At 35.1% G+C, this 24,648-nt stretch overlaps 1 protein-coding gene across 5 annotated transcripts in view; it reads right to left on the bottom strand.

The window, feature by feature from the left end:
- The window catches only part of marchf1 (membrane-associated ring finger (C3HC4) 1), a 45,109-nt gene extending 32,761 nt beyond the window's left edge, over positions 1–12,348 (bottom strand). For 3 of the 5 annotated variants that reach the window (XR_015476527.1, XM_087237075.1, XM_087237076.1), the window contains exons 1-2: positions 12,253–12,348; positions 11,858–12,084 (exon numbers count right to left, since the gene is read on the bottom strand). Coding sequence is in view for 2 of the 5 variants with exons in the window: in XM_087237075.1 (XP_087093201.1) it covers positions 11,858–11,950 (93 nt within the window). In the remaining 3 variants the exon portion in view is untranslated. Of the gene's footprint in view, positions 1–1,624; positions 1,704–11,857; positions 12,085–12,252 lie in introns of those variants that run through there. The other 2 variants (XM_087237077.1, XM_087237078.1) reach the window with 1 other exon arrangement.
- Between the last annotated feature and the right edge of the window lie 12,300 nt (positions 12,349–24,648).

The following is a 24,648-nucleotide window of genomic DNA, read 5'->3' as shown; positions in this document are numbered from 1 at the left end:
TCAAAGAGATTTTTAGGAAATTACAATTTTTTTTAACATTCACTTGATCAAAACAGAAACGGGCAACAAACACTATTCAAGTGTCATACACTGAATTTTATTGCAAAACAGTTGGAGCAATGGTTGCTGAAAACCTATTTCCCATAACAAAAGAAGTCTACAAAGCATATTATTTATAATAGAAATCTTTTGTTACATTAGAAATGCCTTCACTGTTATTTCAGATTAATAGATCCTTGCTAAGAAAGCCATTCATTTTTTTTACAAATAAAAAATAAAAACACATTTTTCATCCAAAACTTAAAAAAAGATGAAATCCCGTCAAATTTAATTAATATTTATTTTATCTTATATACACAGGAATATATATACAAATGTGAGATTTAGGATGTTTTAGTGATTATTTATTTTATTTATTATTAAAAAAAATTATCATCCTGGCAAAACATAACTTTTTAAAATGATAATTTTTATTGTTTTTTAGGACTGCCCATGACTGTCGAATGACTCTGGTTTTGTTGTAGGGATGCAATGATTAACCGATTTCACTATTAACTACGGTTTAATTTATCACAGTTAATTAATCGTAAAGGCTTCTCAACACCATGTTTCTGCATAGAACAAACTGGCTGCAACTTAAAGTTATGCCAACTGTGCACTAGTTCAAAGTTCCGAGCTTGTACACAATATGCACGCACATTGGCTCAAAGGTCGATTATAACTATGGCTGAGGAGGTTTTTAACTAAGGGCCATTCACATATCCCATTTTTTACGTGCACAAGTTCGTTATTTCCAATGGAAGCACATGGTTTGCGTGCATACTAGTGCCTTTCAGACAGAGGTTCAGCAGTCTTTGACTACATTTGTTCTATTTATATGACGTTTACATTTACATTAGACAAAAAGTATTTATTTATTTATTTTGTTCTGTCATTTATTTTTAGTGTAAAATTATTACTTGTTTAAATGCCTAAAGCATTTTCAGTTATTTTTAAGTCCAAAAATAAATGGATTATATTGTTTGTTTTTTTATTGTTATTTTGTGCTGTAAATAAATAACACTTAAAATATATAAAGAGCACTTTAAAATATAAGCAGTTTTCATGTCATTTTCTAAATTAGTAGTATTTTGAAATTGAAGAATGCATAATAATTGTGATAACCGTGATTATTCCTCAGACTATAATCGTACAACCAAAATCTCTAATCGTCGCATCCCTATTTTGTTGATATATAAACTACTGATTCGCTGAATGTCATTTTCAGGAGTGTCTTTTGTAAAGCATGGTAAAAATAATTGACAGTCTTTTTTTGTTGAGAAACAAATACTAATGTTATAAAAATGTACATTAAAAACCGTCTCATACTTTTTTTTTACATTGTTTTGATGCTTAAACCCTGTTTTCTTCTTTGAGTTAAGTCAGATTAGGAAAAAGTTAGAATGCATATCATTATATTCATCAACTGCAAGCACTGACTGAGAACTAATTGAAAGCCTACGCATCTATCAAAACTCAACCACAAATATTATAAGCTATTTCATTTCTCCCATCTCCATTCCATACATTTAACTAACCGTAACATCGAATACTATCAGAAGTATCCAAATTAACATTCACTTACCTATAAATTCACCCATTTATGTTGTATAACTACCAAACTGCTATCCAGTCCTGCTTGCTCCAAAGGCCGATGCATGTAGGAGCTCAAACAAGCATGTTGACTTACTAGGCAGTCTGGATTAGCCCTATACTTCTCTATAATCTGTGAGTGGTCGGTCTACTTCTGGTTTTAGATGCACATGGGATTGGTGTTAGATCCTGCTCACATATTTTTGAGCTCTACCATCTGGAGTTTCTGCCAAACACAAATTACAACAGTCTGGAATCACAATCCGGCTTCAGAGCAGCTGCTAATATGTAGATAAACCTATCAGTGTTGAATTTATGCACACTTATGTATGCAGGTGCTCGGACAATGGTGACCCTCCCTTGCAGATTTGTGTTTGTTTAAGAGACAATGTGCCTGCAGCCAATCACTGACTGAGATTAAAGCTCTGGCTGCCGCTCAACAGCTAACTATAGACACTGGTGCATTATGGGATAATGTGCTGATGGGATACACCTGGCCATGAACTACTGACTCGTACAGCATCAGAAATCAGCCTATAGAAAGCAGCACACAGATGACGTGTTTTGTTCATTTAGATGCATTATGGAAGGGGCAAAATAAAGAGATTTTGTTGAATGGAAGTTAATAAAGCAGATGCTTCAGAGTGTTGAGGACATTTTTTAAGGGAAGATCCCAAATCCTAAAATAAACAATCTTACATTTTGTTTTATATATTACCAACAATACGCAGCAAACTCCATCAGTTCGTATGGGGAGCATTAGTGCACAATTTCAGACGTCTTCAGAAATGTTAAATCAGGTTCAGGTCTGGGCTGTGGCTGGGCCACTGAATACAATTCACAGAATTTCCCATAGCCACTCCTTTGTTATCCTGGCTGTGGGTTTAAGGCTGTTTAAATAGCAAATGCATTAGCGCTCATTTGTGCGCCCATAGGTGTTCTGGTCTAAAAAGGAAGGCGTTCTGAGGCGGACCGCTGGCGCGTTGCAAGTTTGAGAAACTATAATAGATTTTTCATTAGATCAAAACTAACCCGGGTTAAACTCCGGCGCAGAGTTGCACCTCGCTTACGCACTGCTTAATACGCAAAAGAGAGCAATAGGCAAATATCTTTACATATGAAAAAATTTTAATATTAAGGATATATATAGGATATAATAAGAATAGATATAGAATATAAATATAAAGGATTAAAATATTACAAAACATATTATTTTCTAGCCTACATAAATATGAAAAATCACTGCTTTTATGTCTTCTTCATCTCGGGATGCTTTTTCAGTTCATTCATAACAATTTGCTTTTGTATAATGTTATTATTATTAGCAGTATTATTTAATATATCCATATTTACATTTGTTTTATTAAAAACAAGCTTAGATTTGCCCACCTGTCAGGTTTTAGACCATATGGGGCATGGCAGGTGTATTTGGAAATAACTCAGTATTTTGACCACACTTGGTCATTATTGTTAATTTATTCGTTTGCTAGAAATTAGAACTGAATTTATAAATAGTTTTGAAACAAATCTTTGTTCTTAACAAACGAAATTAATTATTTATAGACTAATTGATGTATGTGCGTAAAGGTTTCCCTATCCAAGAGTGAATGTGAAAGTGATCCATTATCTCTCATTCTCACGCAGTAGATGCTCTGTTTAACAGTTTTCTGTTAAAAAAACTGTCAACTGTTCACTGTTTGCTTGTGAAATGCTCATTTTTTCCACTTAGACTTACTTTGCGTCCTGTAAATAGCGAATGCGCTCTTGGCGTCTTAAAGGTAATGAGAGATGAGACTCTAATTGGTTTATTCTCAAAACACACCTACAACTCATTAAGAAAATAAACTCAACCCTTTTAGCCCATGCGCTTTGGCGCAAAGCGCATTTTTCCGTCCGTAAATTAGCAAAAATGCGTTCTGACACGCCCTGAAAGCATTTGCGCCCTGCGTTTTGCGCCCTGCGTTTCACGCTCTGCGCATGGACCATCAAAATAGAGCCCAATGAGTCAAAGATTGAACTCTGTCTGAAGTCCTTCAGGTTTCTTTTGGCCTAACTCGTAGGGTGCTGCAGAGATGGTTAATGGAAGGTTCTCCTCTCTTCACAGAGAAACACTGAAGGTCTTTCAGAGTGATCAATGGATTTTTGATCAGCACCCTGATTAAGGGCGTGCTCACACTAGGTACAGTTGCCATGAACCATGCCAAAGTGTGCTTGTCCCCCCTCCCCTCTCCGCCTCGGCCTGCACTCACATTGCCTTTTGCCTTCTGAGCCCGAGCATGCTCATTGATGATGTGACTGTTCAGTTAAACAGAAGAGAAGTGCTCTTGCTCTGTACAATGGAGATTGCTTTAGTTAAATCGTTGTGTATTATTTTAAGTCGTTTGATGTGCAGTGACATGCAGTCAAATATTTTGCTAAACAGATCCACCACTTTTGACACTCATAAATTATTATAAAAGTTCTCGTGCTGCATGTATAAGGAGGTTTGCTGTAGGTGCAGCTGACATGCAGTGGGGGATTTGTTTCTTTAATAAACTATGACAGTTCAAATTAAAAATTAGAAATTTAAAAATGATTAATAAATCCATATGAAACAGTCGCTTAAAAGTGACGTTGTATCTTCAGTTTCGGGCTCAGGCACGCTTTACTTGCACACTACAAGCGTACTGTGCCAAAGCCCAATCAAACCATGCTCTGGCATACCTCTTCCAACTAGGCCAGGCTCTGCCAACTAAACCATGCCTGGGCCCAATTCAGAGCACTCACACTAGTCAAATGAACCGTAAAACGTGCCTGGGCATGGTTCAGATACCATAGTGTGAGTGCACCCTAAGGCCCTTCTCCCCTGATCCCTCAGTTTGGCCAGGTAGCTGCTCTAGTACTTCTGTTAGTTCTGAACCACTTCCATTTACAGATTATGGAGGCCACTGTGCTTATTAAAACCTTCAATGCTGCGGAATTTCTAGGTCTGTATCTCAATGCATTACTATCTTAGAGGTCTACAGAGAATTCCTTAGACTTCATAGCTAGGTTTGTGCTCTTATGGCTTGTTTTGTGCTCTTATGGAGAGATTTGTCCTGTCCAGATCATGTCCAATCAGCTGAATTAACCACATTCAATTCATTGTTATTTATATAGTGTTTTAACAATGTAGACTGTGCCAACGCAAACAATAGAATTACATGGAGTATAAAAGGCAATCAGAATATTTAACTGTGGAATATTCCAGCAAACAGGAATTGCAGTCTCAAAACCTCAATCTTTACAATGTCAAGGAAGATCAGTGGAAACAGGATGCACCTGAGCTACATTTGAAATGTTTTGAAAATTTCATAGAGTATTGCTTGTAGAATTTAAAGGAAAATAATGAATTTAATCAATTTCGGAATAATGCTGTGACATAAAATGTGGAAAAACAGAAGCATTGTGAATAATTGTATCCATAAATCACAGCACCAGTTGCCAGCAAACATTCATTTGTTTTCCTTTGGCTTAGTCCCTTTTTTCATCAGGGGTCGCCCCAGTGGAATGAACCACCAACTTATCCAGCATATGATTTACACAGTGAATGCCTTTCTAGCTGCAACCAAGCAATGGGAAACATCCACACACACTCATTCACATACATACACTACGGTCAATTTAGCTTATTAAATTAATCTATACCGCATGTCTTTGGACTGTGTGGAAAACCGGAGCACCCAGAGGAAACCCACACGAACACAAGGAGAACATGCAAACTCCACAAAGACATGCCAACTGACTCAGCCGGGACTTGAACCAGCAACCTTCTTGCTGTGAGGTGACAGTGCTAACCACTGAGCCACCGTGTCACCTGCTACCAAACAAAAGTGCAAAAATGTATAGCATGTAGAACACAGAAATAGTTAACAGAATAAAGAAAGAAATGACTAGAAATGACTAATGATAGTCTAATGACTAATGACTAAAGACACAAACTTACAAACGAATGAACGATGAATGAAAAAGCAATCAATTCAACGATTAAAAACATGATTGAACACAATTAATGGATAAGATAAGTAAACAGAGTCGATTGAACAAACAATCAAACAAAAGATCAACTGAATGATCGATAGAATTAACAAACAATTGATTTAAAATCAAATGAACAGACCAACAAATTAACAACGAAACAGTTCTACACACGCCATAATTGAAGGACATCAAAACAAATAAAGCAATATACAAATAATAACTAGTTTATGTTGGTCTGATGACCAGCAGTAGAATAATCAGGAGCACTTAACATGTGTTTGTATCAATGTCTCGCCATACTGTTTGTGCCAACTCTCACAGGTTAAATAATCAGTGAGTGTCATTTGACATCTAGCCTTAGCCTCAGACATCACCCCAAGCACCACCCACTGACCTTTGGTGAAACATCTGATGCATATGGCACACTTTTCTGGAAACACTTTAGCAGATCCTCAGTTGCACACTAATAAGTTTAGGTTTACAGTTTTTCTGGAAGCTTAGTGTGTGGCAATCTTAATCAGCCTGCCAGAAAACAAGTATGTGCGGATAAAAAAGCTGTGATGTTTAGATTGAGGATGATGCTCACTTTCTGAAACATACTGCCTGCACACAGTCTGCTTTAGTGAAGATAACTTTTTGACAATGAATATTTATCAATGTGACTTAAATGCTGGATTATTAAAGGTATGTATTTCTCACTACATAAGAGCTTCAACACGTGATGTCGACAGACACGTTTATATTCTCATTTTTTTCTGATGGCAGTGAAAACCTTCAGATACTGTCATTTTGACAATAAAGATAGTAACTGTTTGTTTTTGTGGATACTCACAAAAACAACAAAACCTTGCTTTTATAAAACAGAGAAAACTTTCACTCAGTAATCTGTCATCTCAGTCTGCATGATCTTTGTGTAAAAATGCATAATGAATGAATCTCAGAACAAAGTCTACATATATGTTCTACTGATTTCTTGTGTTTTGCTGAAAGATCATTTAGCATATTGATGCGTGCTTGCTGTAAACTTTTAAAGACGTTTGTGAATGAATGATTGTGGGACGGGCTGTTATTCTGAGGACAATGCATGCTCACAAACATGGTGCAGTACAAAAGGAAATGTGATTGGTTGGTTAATCTGTCAGTCAAATAACATAGTGGGAGAGCAGTCCTTCCAAAACGGCCAAAGTTCCCAGACCTTCAGCTGAGGTCTGTCTACGCTAGACTACATGACATCAGACTCAATCAAACACAAACCAATAAAACAACAAACTAATGATTGATAGAATAAGCAAACATGCAACAAACAAGCAATCCACAGAATGAATAACCAAATAATTGAGCAACCAGTCAATAGAACGACTGAAAGAAGAAATAAACTATCGATTGAATGGCCAAACAAATTATGAATAATTTGACTGACAGCCATAGATGGATGGATGGATGGATGGATGGATAGATGGATAGATAGATAGATAGATAGATAGATAGATAGATAGATAGATAGATAGATAGATAGATAGATAGATAGATAGATAGATAGATAGATAGATAGATAGATAGATAGATTGATTGATTGATTGATTGATTGATTGTTGCATGTCCACACTGAGTCATTGTATAAGACCAACAATAAAAACATAACTATACTGCTGTGAAGCAGTGCAACATAAATTAAGATGACTAGACATGTTCACCATTCCATGTTTTTATATAATGTAAATATTCCCAGTGTGAGGCAGAAAAAAACATGGGATTTATTACACTTTGATATTTTCAAAATGCAGCAAATAATGAAAATTCCATCAAACCTTCAGAATAATTGTTTTAAAGCAGTATCTTTGACACTCTACCAGTCAAATGCATCACTCTAAAAAAATGCTGGGTTCCACACAATTGATTTGTGTTGGGACAACATGAAGGAATTAAGGTAACTTATTAGGTTTTACAAATTTAAGTAGATTGAACATAAAACAAATAAGTCTCCCAAAGAACGCGAAAATTGTGTTGTTGCAGCTCATTTTAAAGATGCAGTTCAGACAAACATCAATTTTGAGTGTTTTAAGCATTAAGATCCTAATTCATTTGAGTTTTTTTTAGACATCAAGGCTATAATTTTTGGATCAATAATAGATTAAATACTCTGAAAGTTAGTGGTTTAATGGTTAAAATATTTCTGTGATGAACTTTTAGCAGCTGGTATTTCAGTCAATGATTAAGGAATTTTTGTGAAAATGGTGAGAGATTCTTTTATTGCAGGATTTGCCATCGAATAGAAACAAAACCGTTTATTATAAATATATTTTTGGTGTCAATGTAAATTTAAGATTAATTTAATGCATCCTTACTAAATAGAAACACAAATAAACATAAATAATAGAAACATAAATAAAAACATAAATAAAATGCTGTTATTTTCAGCTGAAATATACTTCACAAACAACAAATCTTTTGATCAATAATGCAATTAATCATTATATGTGTCCCAAACTATATCTGTCATCCAGTTTTAAAGAGCAAAGGTCAGGATGGTCAGACAGGGAACCCCATTTAGTACTCACTATGGTGCCAAGTGAATGTGTCTGTGTGTTTCTGTGCATACTAAAAAGTGATCACAGCTGACAGCTCCAGCAGAGAGACCAGCGGATTACCAGCTGCTGGTGAGAAAACTGCTAAATCAAACATGTGAAATCCACATCACACTCTTGACTGCCGCAAAAACACAACATATGACAGATCTGAGAGTCTCCATGTTGCTATATCAGACCATATTATAAAGACAAAGTGTTTTGGCACTGCTTAGTTCTTGATAGGAGAAGATGTGAATTCTGAAATGCATTAGTGCACTGCACTGTTACTTTTACTTACGATTAGGATTAGGATTTGAACAAACACCTAGTTTACAGCTTTAATGTTTAGTTTTAACTGTAGTGATTGTGCTACTGGCGTGAATGATAGATGTAAACTCTGGTTTGTTGAGGATAGGTGTGAAGTTTGGAGAACAATCTAAAAGTAGAGTGAACTAAAAGATTATCGAAACTAAATTATCTAGTATTTGACATAATGTTTGTGATATGCTAATTAGTAATTCATACTACTTGACTTTTTTCCTCAAATTTAACTATTTTGAATTTAAAATATGACATCATTTACAGATCTACATGACTCATGTAATTTCTTAGTTGAATATGATGACAGAAGAAATGTTTTGAGTGAATGTAATTAAAAATATTATTTGCAAGTACTAGAGTTAGATCTAGTTTCATTTTTGAAATAAAGTTTTTATTTCTTCATGCTTATAAGGCAAAGGTGTTCCCACATTGTTCTAGACATAGTTATGGGCTCATATTAAAGACTTGTTTCTACAATTAATTTGGTACAAGAAGATCCATATACACATTAAAATGGCATCCATTCAATCTGTCTTTAATCCACTTATTGATTGGTCTTTGCTTTATTGCATCAATTCATTGATACAGACTGCACATCAGTCTTTTTTCTATTTATTTTTATAAAATAATAATAATAATAATAATTCATTTTATTTTTGGTTTAGTCCCTTTATTAATCAGGGGTCGCCACGGCAGAATGACCGCCAACTTATCCAGCCCTTTTACGCAGCGGATGCCCTTCCAGCTGCAAGCCAACACGATATTCACACAGATACACTACGGCCAATTTAGCTCATTCAAGTAACTTGTATGTCTTTGGACTGTGTGGCAAACCAGAGCACCCACAAACAAGGGGAGAACATGCAAACTCCACACAGAAATGCCAGCTGACCCAGCCGGGGCTCGAACCAGTGACCTTCTTGCTGTGAGGCGATTGTGCTACCCACTGCGCCACCGTGCTGCCCGTAATAATAATATAAATAGTAATAATAAACATATTTCAAGCTGGGCTTTGCAATATCCAGAATTGAGAATTGGGGATGATTTTTAACTCTTTGTAGAGCACTTGTTGAAATACCTAATGGAGTGTTACTGGGGTCATAACAAGACTACTGAACTCTAATGACTCTATGATGAATAATATAGTTTGTAATGTATATTTACCATCAAGAATTAAACTGCATTTCTGTTTCTTAAACTAGAATTTAAAGAATACAGAGCCATTTTAATTGATATAACTGCTATATGTGCATTTTTATTTATATTCAAATGACAGCTTCATAAACCTTTGTCTGAAAGTGGATAATATTTAAAACCTGATAATTATTCAAATACCATTTTATGATGACAATTTTAAAATGATTTTAATAATTCACTTAACATACATTTTATGGAATGCTATAAGTTTCTTTAGTACATTTTGATCTTTCAAATAAAATTCTAATTTCAAATGATCTTCATGTGAGGCCTGGTCAGTTTAATTCAAATCCACACTCTCGAGTTCCTGAATTCAGACTGTAGCCAAATTTCAGGCATGGTATCTCCATCAGAACATGCAGTCAGGAAATATATTTGAAAATGTTCTAAAATGTTTCAGGAGTACAATTAGAAAAATTGAATAATTTAGACTCAATAATTTAAATGACAAATCAAAATTCTCACTGGTTTGGTAACAGGACAAGACCTACTTAAGTACATCCAAAAAGGACCACTGGGTGAACATGAAGTTTACATAATACAAACACATTTTTACAAAAGTGATTTAATTTACAAATTAAACCTAAAGTCTTTAAGTAAAAATATAAGCGTCTTAATGTTTCGAATTACTTTTGTGAGAACAAATTGTCAAAATATCATTGCTGTTGTAATTATAAGACATTGTAATTAAATATATGATAGTTATTATCATTTGCTCAGAAAGTAAAATAAAAATGAGCAGGTCATATTTTAAAGTACAGAAAGTAAAAACGTGTCATTCTTGATGTTTAAAATCTCTTTTCCATTGTTGACCAATGTCAACGCAAGGCATTGGCCGGTATAGGATTCTGACCTTGGATAAAAATATCACAGTTTCACGGTATTGTGATTTCTGCTCAAAAATAAATGCTTTTTAAATTTCAGCTTAAACAAAAAAAACATTTAAAATATTTTAAACATGTCTGGCAAAATAATTAAAAAGAATCGTTGACTTCTGTTGTCTTCATTTATTTAAAAAAAAAAAACACATTTTTTTTTACAATTTAAAACAGCATCTAAGGATTTTCTACTTGAGCTACTGATGTCCTAATTAATTAATAAAATGAGTTAATAAAAAACCTTACACATAGCTTATAAATAGTATAGCAGAAAATTTTGCCAGTTTTAAAACCTTGACTCTTCCAAACCACAGTATACCTTGAAAACAGTTATCGTCCCATGCCTAGTAAACGCTATCTCACGGCAATTGGTAACTTTTTGATTTAGTAGCTCATACTATTCAGTATTTACAATTTGCTCATCCCCAATGACGGTTGGATTAGGGGCGGGGTTTGGTGTCACATTTTCAGAAGACTGAACTCTTTGTACGAATTATGAATTTGCCACTAAACTGACAAAATGTAAAATAGTCCTGTTTCCTTGTGAGATCAATTTACAGTTAGGGTTAAGCCATTCAGTTAAATATAATTTTCTTAATTCATGTCAATCCAATTGTAATAAAGACTGATGGTAACACTGAAAAAAGAAATACTAAATGAGTATACTAGCATTAGTAGCTGAAAAGTACTGAAGGTGGTGATTTTAACCAGCACTTGCCTGTTTGTATGTGTTATCCATCAGGCAGTCAACAAACCAGTCGCCATAAACCATCATAAATAAAAAATGGCAAACACAACTTTAAAAAATGCTGAAGCAACATGATGGAAAAGTATATATACTATACAGTATATCAAAAAGAAATGCCAATGACCCTGAAGAGGCTGAAATATATGTACCAGTGTCTTTCACTTCTATTTATAGCAGCAATTTCTTTTCCAATACAACACTGCCCAGCTCCTGCTCAAGGCTGTGTATCAGTTTACATAAGAATGAGTCATTTTCATCCTCACTTCAGAAGCTTTCTTGCTTGCTTTGGCATTTAAATCAGACTTGTTTTGCAACAATAACAACAACAACAAATCTGAAATATCATTATAAGATAGTATACTAACTTACAACTTGACTTCAATATAAAAAGTAACCCTAAAGAAAATCTCCACCAAAGCCATCTGAATCCATTATTTTTAAGGAAACCCATCATCAGCGTAACTCTAATTGCTGAAAACTCTGTGTTAAATGTGTTTAGATTCTCTTGTACTTACCTCATTGTCTTTACTCTTGTCTCTTTTTTTCCGGCTGGAGCCATTGACAGTCTCCTTGGCAATGGGTACAACCGATATCTGATGCACAGGCATGCTAGCAGTGCCCAGAAACAGCCCAACAATTCACTCACATCATCCCGAGGGTCGGCATGAAAACAAATACGACCCTCCTGCAGACGCACGCATCAAATCCGGTTAAGCATCCTGGCTGAGATCTCACACTTTAGCTGCAACAGAGAGAAACATCCGGAAGATCTGCTTGTCACATCCCAGAATAAAAGCTTAAGGCTAGCTCTCTCTCCCTCTCTCTCTCTCGTTCTTCCTGTGTGATCTGTGACTGAGAGAGAGAGCGACAGACAGAAAGAAAGATCGAGCTCATTTAAATTCTACTCTACCTGAGAGCTGCAGCGAAGCTTCAGTTTGTGGAGTGTATGCATCTGCTAACGTGACCTGTAAACATGTTGCTGAGAAGACTTAGAGGTTATTTTAGCAGCAAATCTCCTCCCTTCAGGAGCAACATGGGACGGAGCGGTCAGCTAATCAGCTTACAACCCCAGGGGCTGCACAACACAACCTCAGTTACTTCAACACACACACACACACACACACATACACAAAGGCTGTTAAAGAAACAACCCACTTTTTTGAAGTTGAAAATAGGCTCATTTTACAATTAATCTAGAGTTAAACTAGTAAAGATTTGTTTTTACGATTTTGAATCCATTCAGCCGATCTCTGGGTCTTGCGGGAGAGGTTTTAGCTTAGCATAAATGATGGAATTGGATTAGACCATTAGCATTTCACTTAAAAAACAAAAACAAAAAAAGAGGTTTGATCATTTTCCCAAATTTTCTTGACTTTTTTGTGGTTACATTGTCATTCATTCATTCATTCATTTTCTTGTCGGCTTAGTCCCTTTATTAATCCGGGGTCGCCACCGCGGAATGAACCGCCAACTTATCCAGCAAGTTTTTACCCAGTGGATGCTGCAACCCATCTCTGGGAAAGTGGTTACGTTGTCTACTATATAAAAAATGCCAGGTTTCACACAATTACTTCATGTTGTTCCGACACAAATCATTGATATTAGCTTAATCTTTTTCTTATTTAAGTTGATTAAACATGAAACAATTAAGTTGTCCCAAAAAAAACTTAAGAATTGTGTTGTTTCAACTCATTATAAATAAATAGTTTGAACAAGCAGCAAAAGTTTTATTTTTGTGTAAAAAATTTTATTTTTGTGTAAAGCTGATTAAATATGAAAAAATGTGATTTTCTAGGTCGATGTGGCTGGGTACCCTATCGACCTTGGTTATTACAAATATCATGTAATAATTAAGTAACTTTACTACTGTACCATCACTGCAGCAGGTGCATGGTATTACACAGCAACTGAAAATCCAGCAGTCACCAGGTGAAAGTGCCATGTAATATCAGTGCGCCTGCTACAGCCATGGTGCAGCAGCAAATTTCCTTGATAGTTACGTCAGAATGCGAGTATATATAAACCTAGAAAATGACAACATTTCATTCCATCGGTCTTAGTACATGATATAACTAAAGAAGAATTCAATTAGAGACTTTAACGTGCTGGATTATTCCTTCTTTCTGTTTTTTATATAAGCATGCCTATTCTGTCTACAAAATGCTGTAAAAATTGTCAACATTTTGAAATTACGTAAAGCCATAATTCCCAAGTTTCTGGAATTATGTAGTAGACAAAAAATGGAAAGCATACAACCGTGTGGATTAGTTTCTTCAAAGTCATAACTATCGTTTAGATCAAATTTTCTTTTTAGTCAAACCCCATTAGATGTATAAGTATCCACTGAGATTTTCAAGTAATATTTCAAAAATGTAACAGCACATTTGTATGTTCCGCATGTTCCTCCGATGTTGGGTCAAGTGACAGTTTTTACATTTATTCATGTTCATGTTCTATTAACCTTGGCGGTGCACATTATTAAACATTTCTGTACATGTTCCAGAATTAGTCAATGCTAATTTTCCATCTGTTGTCCTTAAAGAAAATGTCCTTGGAGTTAAGTATTTTCAAAGTCTCAAAAAATGCTTTTTTTAAATGCAGTAATACATAGTGGCATCCTCTGTCTAATATAAATCTATATCAGGCACCAAATACAAAAACACATCACAACATGAAATGTGAAACAGAAAAACAGTTACTGAAAATTATAAAGTTCTAGTGAGGACTAACTTAATACTTATTAATCGTGTTTATGTGAACTCTAAATTTATGTATTTACTATGCAGTTCTTTAATTGTTACTGGAATAAACTTCCAGAATGTGTTCTGAATCTGTCACTAAGAACTAAGGCAGTTCTAAGTTCAAAGGGGATTTATCTGATGATGATAATAATAATAAATAATTCCTTACATTTATACGCTTTTCTCAACACTCAAAGCGCTTTACACATTAAGGGGGAATCTCCTCATCCACCACCAGTGTGCAGCATCCACCCTGGATGACACGACGGCAGCCATATTGTGCCAGACTGCACACCAGTTGATTGGTGGAGAGGAGACAGAGTGATGAAGCCAATTAAATTATGGGGATGGTTAGGAGGCCATGATGGACAGAGGCCAGTGGGCAAATTTGGCCAGGATGCTGGGTTAAACCCCTACTCTTTTTCAAAGGACATCCTGGGATTTTTAATGACCACAGAGTCAGGACCTTGGTTTAATGTTTCATCCGAAAAGGGGTGCAAACTGAACAGTAACAAACCACAGGTTGAGTGCCCCATTCTGGCCTCACTAACACCACTTCCAGCAGCAACCTATAGCTTTCCCATGTGGTCTCCCATCCAGGTACTGACCAGGCACAGCCCTGCTTAACTTCAGTGGGCAACCATGTGAGAGTTGAGCTAGCCGTCATACTAGCAGGGAGTAACCAATAAAGGGTCTTGAATCTAAAATCTATTACATCTAGACCTTAAAGTCATTGGATTACAATGTTTATTCTGTTAGCGCACATTGTTAGTCTTAATGTGAACAATGAATCTGCACAAGTTTATCCACTGAAAAAAAAATTGTTTTGGTAACCTTTAATCCAAATCTAATCAGTTACTTCCACTCTGGAATGGCAGCTCTTTTCTTATAATGCCAGTTTGAAAAAGGAGAAAAAGGTTTAGCCGCACCCATCTAACCGTAAACAAATAAAAGGAATAAAATCGCTACTCAATATATAATTATAATCAAAGTCAGCTTCAACTTCTGGTTCACTAATATAGATTTAGACTTCTTTTTTTAGTAATGTTTTTGTCCACCTGCTAAATAATAATTTATTTTGGTGGAAAACCTGAAATGGTGCAAACATCTCATAAAAGTTTTAGAAAATATGCAACTATGCATATGGTCAACCAAATGCATGTTAAAGTTTCAAAGCTCAGGGTTCTCTCCCGGTACAGCATGCCAAACCTGTGAATAGTGTCAATTAATATCTAAGCGTAAAATTTTAAATTATTATAATCAAACATACTGTTAAATGTCAATAAATATCACCTAATTTTCAAGAAAAAGAAAAAAAAGCCTTTTAAAAGTGAGTTGATCTAAACAAGTTACTACAATAGAATACACACTTTTTACACACAGTGGAAGTTTTTTTTTTCATCAGAGTCTACATAATGCTCAATGTTATGCCTATATGACTCCATAATCAAAACTGATTAGTACACTGTAAAACCCAGCAGTCAACTTTATCAAATGAAATGAGTGTTTGGTAACTCTAAATTTACTTTTAAGGTAATTCTACTCACTTGAAAAGGGTTTTGAACACAGTGTTGAAGGTAATGAGTTAATTAAATACCTCATTACTTCAACTTAAATGGAGTAAGTTCACAGTACTCGTAGAGATTTTTTTTTTACTCAAATGATTTGTAGCGATCGGTTTCCTCAAATGTTTGAGTTGCCTTAACTTATTGGGTTTTACAGTACTCAGTTGGTTTGAGTTCTCTTCATTTTTGGGGTTTTATGTGCTCAAATTGCTTCATTTACTCAAATGGCTTATGGTTTATAGTACTCATTAGGATTAGTTTTTGAATGGTTTGTTGCAATCGGTTTTCTCAAATGTTTGAGTTACCCTAACTTATTGGGTTTTACAGTGTACAAAAAGAAAAAAGTGGTTCTTCTTTTTCATTCACTGCACATAGGAGGAGCCATTTCTCTTTCTTTCTCTCTTAGTTTCTTTTTATTACATGAAGGTAAACAGAAACAAAACAAGATGCAAGCCTACCACTAGTGTGACATAATGTCCTTTACTATCTTTTTCACCAAAGCCTCAAGGTTGTTTGCTTTTGTCTGATTTTAATTGGTCTGCTACATTGAAGGCATTTAATTGGCTCAAAACAACACATGTCTCAGATTTATTTATTCTTTCTGCAAGACCTAAACGATCCAAGGTTAGACATAAGCCATTAGGGTTTTTTAGATTTGTCTGAAATAAAAAAAAAGTGTAGACTACTTTTATTTTGATTGCTTATTTGTAGGCTCTTCAATAAATCTGAGCCCATAGAATTCTGCAGTATTTTAACCCATTGTAGTATTGAACATAACACCATTTTTTTCAGAAAACATATTTCTAAAGGTGCCATTGACTTTTATATTCACTGGATGTTGACAACAACCAATTAAATCCCTATATGCCAAATAAACAAATTAATTAGTTTACAAGTGAAGTTATGTGTAATAAAATCAAGCGACAGGCATAGAAAGGCAGGGAAAGCCCAGACAGCAGCTGAAATCTCTCAGTATAATTCAGCAAACCCTCTGCCGTCATTCATTCATTTTCTTTTTGGCTTAGTCCCTTTATTAATCAGGGGTTGCCACAGCGGAATGAACCACCAACTTATCTAGCACATGTTTTATGCAGCGGATGCCCTTCCAGCAGCAACCTATTACTGGGAAACCCCCATACACTTTTATTCACACACATACACCACAAAACATTTAGCTTACCCAATTCACCTATAGCGCATGTCTTTAGACTTGTAAAGAAAACCAAAGCACCCAGAGGAAACCCACACGAACATGGGGAGAACATGCAAACTCCACATAGAAATGCCAACTGAACTTGAATTTTCATTGTAAATCTTAAATAGAAGTTATTCATTCATTTATTCATTTTCTTTTTGGCTTAGTCTTTTTCTTAATCTGGAGTCACCACAGCTGAATGAACTGCCAACTTATACAGTATATGTTTTACACAGCGGATACCCTTCCATCTGCAACCCAGTACTAGGAAAAATCCATACACTCTTTCATTTATACACATACAGTGCGGCCAATTTAGCTTTTTCAATTAATCTATACCACATGTCTTTAGTGACACCGAAGCACCCAGAGAAAACCCATACGAACATAGAGAGAACATGCAAACTCAACACAGAAATGTCAACTGACCCAGACGAGGCTCGAACCAGTGTCCTTCTTGCTGTGATCATGCTATCCACTTTGCTAAAAAAAATCAGCACAAAAATAGCATAAAATGTCTGCAGATTCTGTCTGGCTCTGCTGATTGGTGACTCACAGATGATGTCAAATACACCTGTACATGCTTGATGACATACAGCAAAAGCAAAACATTAAATAATCCATAAAAGAAACAATTTTTTGTTCATTATACACTCTTATTTTTCTTTTCTATTTTCTTAGCACAAACAATAAAATGCTTCTTATGAAAATACCAGGGTGAAGCAGTGACGCAGTAGATAGTGCTGTTGCCTCACAGCAAGCAGGTCACTGGTTCGATCCTTGGCTCAGTTGGCGTTTCTGAGTTTGCATGTTTTCCCTGGGTTTCCTTCCGGTTTCCCACACAGTCCAAAGACATGTGGTACAGGTGAATTAGGTAAGCTAAATTGTCTGTAGTGTGTGAATGAGTGTTTTTGGATGTTTCTCAGAGATGGTTTGTGGCTGGAAGGGCATCCGCTGCATGAAAATGTGCTGGAAAGGTTGGTGGTTTGTTCCGCTGTGGTGACCCCAGATTAATAAGGGGACTGAGCTGAGAAGAAAATGAATGAATGCACCACACAATCCTGAAAAGCCAGTTCTATTCTAAGACGTTCTATCTTTGGTTTTACATCAGAGGTGTTCAGTTTTTCTCCTGGGAAAGTGATCAAGGTCTTCAGGTTCAATGGAAAGTTGCAGGCAGTTGTGATATAAGGACTGTTCACCCGTGTGTAAGATAATAGCCAATATGTGCTAATTATAACTCTGTAAAAGTCTAGGTAGGACAGGGACATATAATCAGTTCTCAAGCACCTGAAGGTGTAGAAACAAATACATGCAGGTACCTGTGAATAAAACAACATAATCAAACTCGAATCTTAGGGTTACAAAATTTAAATAAATGATCAATTTTAAAGTTGAATGTAAGTCAATGGTCAGAAGGTCTGTGATAAATCCCATGTCTCGCAATTAATGATGACTTTACTCTTTAGAAGTGTGCTCGTTTTTGCTATTGTTTTAGAATTTCCGATTCAGTTGCCTATGAGAGAAATGACAAGGAATAATAAATGGCAGAAAACGGTCTCTACAAACAAGTGTTTGCATGGTCATACAAAGTAGAGTAATATAATAAGAAATGATCCGTTTGCAACATCAAGCAGCAAAACGAGCTGTTTTAATGTCTAAAAATGAATGAAAGTGAATGAGACTGGAAGTCTTGAGCTAAAATGATTCAAATGGCAGCGCCCGCTCGTACGCTGAGAAAACGGTGAATATGGACTGCATGTGGAATTAGCTGTAGCAAGGACATTAACACTAAAAAACTGTTTTTACATACAGTAGACGCAAAAACAAATCTTCTCCAGACTTTCATCCGAGGCAGCGCTAGTTATTTTGAGATTGTAAAACTGCAGAATGTTTGAAGAATGTTAGGGGTAGTATTAAGGTAACAGGGCAGAATATGCAGTCTGTGTCATATAAAAATAATTGTCTATGGGATGTCCCCATAAAACATGAAAACCCAATGTGTGTATAGATACTTAGGTAACTTTAACATTCCCCGTTTTCTTATATGTTGTAATAAAATACATATACTGCAGAAAAACAAATAGATTTACATGTGTAAAACAATCTTGCATCCTAGGACAATCTGCAATGCCATGCAAACCCGTTTAGTGTGTCTAATGTTTATGTCGAGTCTAAACTCTGACATTCAAGCTTGGATTTGCATGATCATCATGACGGATCAAGGTGCATTTGTGTCTGGTATCCAGGGTAGAAAGGTGGATAGTTAACCTCATGCAATATGAGCCTCTCATTGTGGTAAACCCTCGTCATATTACACTATCACCTGCATACAGGCAGGAGCACAAGCACTAATAAAATAATGTACAGCGGCAACAACTTCAAAGTGGGTGTCTGTACGCACAACAGAACATGTAAGTAAATGATTTTATACCAATTATGTGTGTCACACATTCCAAAATCTGTATGTGTGTGTGTGTTAAAATATCTGTATGGTTTGACAAGCTCAGATGATGTTAGTAATGTTATTTTGATAATGCGCCAGTGCTGCTATAGTGTTTCTGCCGCAGCGCTGCATGCTGAGGTATCAGTGAAGGCCTGATTCTGCAGTGTGTTTGTGTTTGTTCGTTCAGCTGAAGCAGATGGCCTCACCCTTCACTGAGATGGAGTGCTACACTATTCTCTTCTCTCTGGTTTTGTTCAGTCTTGTTACACTTCATGGCCTAATACAAGAGAAATGCACGCATACTACAGGTATGAATGATACACGTATAAACAGCATCTCTCTCATTAACACCACTGCTATCTTAAAAAGTACTACTTTTGTCATTCCATGCATATTACCACAAAGAAACTGAAAAATACAGTGGCCGAGAGCTTAATCCCATTACAAAACATATTTAAATAGAAGAATACTTACAAACTGAGAAAACATCTTCATCACTTAAACACACGTGCACACTAATTCTCACAGCACGTGCAAATATAGAAACATGCTGCAAATAGCACACTCCAAAACGGAAATGTGTCAAAAAGTGAAAGTTATGTTTTCATCTTTTTTTATGCCGTTTGGACTAGTTTGAACACTAGAACTATTAAGGAAGTTATTTTGACCGCCTAAAATTTTTGCAATTGAATTGCTTTATTAAAATAAAACAAATATCTTTAATACTTTTCCTAAATATGTGTATATTTTACATTATTTTATAAAACTGCAAAACACAAAAGAGTTATGAGTATTTCTACATTTAACTTCCATAGCTGTCAAAATGACTGCATGCATTTTGGTCTATGCTACTTATCCCCGTGAATTTAAATATGAGTGTCTCAGATGCCTAGCAACTTCATACAGTACAAACTATAGGCTTTATTACCAAAAAGGTCATTTTTTATGATGATGACTTGATTATATATGATGACAGACATTCAATCCTTGTGCAGTGTTCAATTGTACTATACCTTTTTGTTATGTTCTGGATGAAAACATCCACTGAAATAAACTGCTGTAAAAATGCATCGGATCAATATTCTTTTTAATTTTTTTGCATAATCAACTCGTTCTGATCAAAACTACTAAATGTTTGTACAAGATTTTTAACTCTTTAATTGCCAAATTTACAAATGTTGTCACTGTTTTGCTGGGAAAAAACACACAAAATGAAGTATTTTCAATATAAATAGTAATTGTGGACTGGGTTTTCTTTATCTTTTATCACAGTCTTGGACATGTGAACGATTAATAACAACTTTGGTTTTAGATTTTCATTTTTTTCTCCCTAATTTATTGTTGGTGGCTGTTTTTGCCCTATTGACTTCCATTATAACCACATTTGATGGTGCATAAATAAACAGTCTTTGTTTTTGCTTACAACATGTAGTTCTGAGAGCTGAGATGCATATTTTGATAGACACATCAAGGTAAGTGCGCAAAGGTCACTCTCACACACATACACACACTTTAATTTGTGTTAATAACTGTTATACTCCATATGAAATCAAGAAACTAAGCTTTTTTGCACAGGCCTATCTAAGAGTTAATTGTGTTAACTGAGGCTCAACAGTAAAACTTACAATTTTTACCTCTTGCCAAGAGAGAAAGCCATCAATAATCAAAAATGCATGATTATATAGTGTCATGGAAGTAATAATGGAATGGAATAATGGAATAATGGAATCAATGAAGCAAAAACAGCCACCAACAGTAAATTAGGGAGAAAAAAAGAAAATCAATCAAAACAATGCATCAAAGTCAATGTTCTTTCACATGTCCAAGACTTTGGTTAAAGGTAAAAAAAAATCCAGACCACAATTACTTTTTATATTGAAAATATGTAATTTTGTGTGTTTTTTCACCATCAGTGACATCATTTATGAATTTGGCAATAAAAGAGTTAAAATCCTGTAATTATCTAAGCAATTTAGTAGTTTTGATCAGGACTGAGGTTGATTAACAGATTTATGCAAAAAAAAAATAATTTTAAATAATGTTTATTTGATGCATTTTTACAGCGGTTTAATTTCCTGGATGTTTTCATGCAGAACATAACAAAAGGATAGTCAATTTAACCAGAGTGTACTGTTGAGTTCTTTAAAAATGTCAAAGCATTCATGTCAAATATCAGGTCACACTTTACAATAAGGTTCATTAGTTAATGTTAATTAATGCATTTACTAACATGAACAAACAATGAACAATACATTTACTACTGTATTTGTTCATGCTAGTTAACGTTAGTTAATGTAAATACAGTTGTTCATTGCTAGTTCATGTTAACTCATGGTGCATTAACTAATGTTAACAAGCATGGACTTGGATGTTAATAATGCACTAGTAAATGTTCAATTATGATTAATAAATGCTGTACATGTGTTGTTCACGATTAGTTTATGTTAGTAAATGCATTAACTAATAAACCTTATTGTAAAGTGTTACCAAATATCATTATATACTAAGCTAAATCACAGAAAAGGTTATGGCCCAATTAAGACTCAAAATCACCCCAGAGTGAAAGAAAACATCCCCAACAGCACATAAGGGTTAATCTCTCACATTAAGAGTATCTCAATAGAAGCATTGAATGCATATACTGTATGACGTGACAATATAATATCTTAAGTGAACAGTCAGAATGATTGTAATTACATGGTAATTCTAGTAGTTATAAAATTCTGGTAATTCCAGTGTTAATGGACATTACAATATGTGCAAACATTTTGAAAATGCGTATTACAAAACTTCTCACTTAAAAAAGAAACACTTAGAACTTCTCACTTAGAAAGAAACATTTCACTTAAACTACAATGAATTTACAGAATAAATTCATCTGACTTTGTTTTAACATATCACGTGACAGAATAGGCATGATGGGATGGCATTAATGGACAAACCAGCGGACCGACTACATTGTAAAACATCTGAATAGTTGCTTTGATCATTATAAAATCTCTTAGTTAAGTCTATCCTCAAAGTGGTTTAGTATTATTATTATTTTTAATATTTTTATTATAGCTGCACTCCAAAAGAGTGGTCTCACTCCTCCAAAAGCCCCCGTGCGTTCATTGCATATATATATATATATATATATATATATATATATATATATATATATATATATATAAAGTAATTATATAAGAAAAAAGACCCACAGTAGCTCCTAATGTGGCAAATTCAGTTTTTCTTTTTGATATTTGGTGCAAGTTTATCAGGACGGGATTTCGTTTCCATCCAACAAGTCGAAGAAAACAGTGCTTTATTTGCAAAGATTTTATGCAATGTTCCAGTTTTGTGCATAAATCTAACTTGCCTCTCTGGATAGAAACATAGTTTATATATCATCTTTAACACTCGATAATTAGTGTGCTTCAATGTGTCATTGTTGTTTCTCTATCACTCATATCACTTGACATCACTGACCAAGGAAACACAGTTATACACTCTCTGGCCACTTTATTATGATTCACACTTTATGACATGGTCATTTATCTTGCTGGAAGTAGCCATCAGAAGATTGGTACACTGTGGTCATAAAGGGATGGACATGGTCAGCAACAATACTTAACGATGCTCAATTGGTACTAATGGGCCTAAAGTTTGCCAAGAAAATATCCCCCACACTATTACACCACCACCACCAGTCTAAACCATTGATACAAGGCAGGATGGATCCATGCTTTATGTTGTTGATGCCAAATTCTGACTCTACCATCCTACCATCACAGCAGAAATCGAGACTCATCAGACCAGGCAATGTTTTTCCAATCCTCTATTGTCCAATTTTGGTAAGCCTGTGTGAATTGTAGCCTCAGTTTCCTGTTCTTAGCTGACAGGAGTGACACACTGTGTGGTCTTCTGCTGCTGTAACCCATGCGCTTCAAGGTTTGATGTGTTGTCCATTCAGAGATGCTCTTCTGCATACCTCGGTTATAACAAGTGGTTATTTGAGTTACTGTTGCCTTTCTATCAGTCTGAAACCAGTCTGGCCATTCTCCTCTAACCTCTGGCATCAGCAAGGCATTTACACCCACAGAACTGCTGCTCACTGGATGTTTTCTCTTTTTTGGAACATTTTCTGCAAGCCCTAGAGATGGTTGTGCGTAAAAATCCCAGTAGATCAGGAGATTCTGAAATACTCAGACTAGCCCGTCTGGCACCGATTACTATGCCATGTTCAAAGTCACTTAAATCCTTTTTCTTCCTCATTCTGATGCTCAGTTTAAACTGAAGCAGATCATCTTGACCATGTCTACATGCCTAAATGCACTGAGTTTCTGCCATGTGATTGGCTGATTTAAAATTTGCGTAAAGGAGCAGTTGGACAGTATTAAGTGGCTGGCAAGTGTATGTGCCATTCTATAAGCTCTCCTGCTGACAAACTGAATATTCATTTTAATTTAGCCTGTCTACTGTTTTTGTTTTGTACATGACATCTATGTTTTATCTAGACTGTTTTATGTCGATTGCAGGAAGCTAAATGCCAGATTATTTGATTTTAATTTATTTTGCTATTATACAATCTAATTTAAATCACATCCTGCACAAGCTAATGTATAAGGACACTTTGCTAGCAGAAATTGGTTGTCAGGTTGTATATTATTCAGCCTGAGATAAAGCAAATTAACACTTTGTTCTATACTTTTTTTCTAAGAAAATGTGGAAATCTGCTAATTTGCTTGTTAAATTTAAGCTATTGGAATTGGTTGTGAAAAATCTTAATCTGTGCATCACTAAATATGTTTCTAGGAAGTTCCGTAGTTTATTGTTAGGGCCAGAAAGAATCTGCGGACATTTTTTGCTATTTCTGCAGAAAATTATGTAAAAAATCTGCGGAAGTATGCATGATTTTGGTAGTATCATAACTACAAACCTAATATATGGAAGTTTTATTGAATGTTTACAATGCAAATCCAACTAGATCCACTTAAACAAAGCAAGTCTTTTGTATAATATATTTACTAATAGACAAAATATTACTTTACAAACTTTACTGAAAATAAATCTTATCAACATTTTAATATTACTATTATTATATCACAATAATATTACAGAAATTAACTGATGAAAACTGAATAAATAAAATGTACTCTTTTACACATGTAAATAAATAGACTCAATGATGGGCTAAAAATCTGCGGATTTCTGCATGCGCAGATTCCATGTGGGCCTATTCATAGTGACAAAGTTGGCAACTCTAGCTATGCCTAAAAGTGATCACTTGTTTAGCTGATTCCCTAATAATGTCAGTAAACACTGAAGGAAATAAAGAAATCAGACGCTGACTCTGCTTGCTTCAGAAAGCTGGAGCCTAATT

Source organism: Danio rerio, chromosome 1, assembly GCF_052040795.2.
Source record: "Danio rerio strain M-AB ecotype USA chromosome 1, GRCz13ab, whole genome shotgun sequence".
In the NCBI taxonomy this organism is placed as follows: Eukaryota; Metazoa; Chordata; class Actinopteri; order Cypriniformes; family Danionidae; genus Danio; species Danio rerio.
Note: the sequence above shows the minus strand (reverse complement) of the source record. Positions and strands in the feature narration are given on the sequence as shown.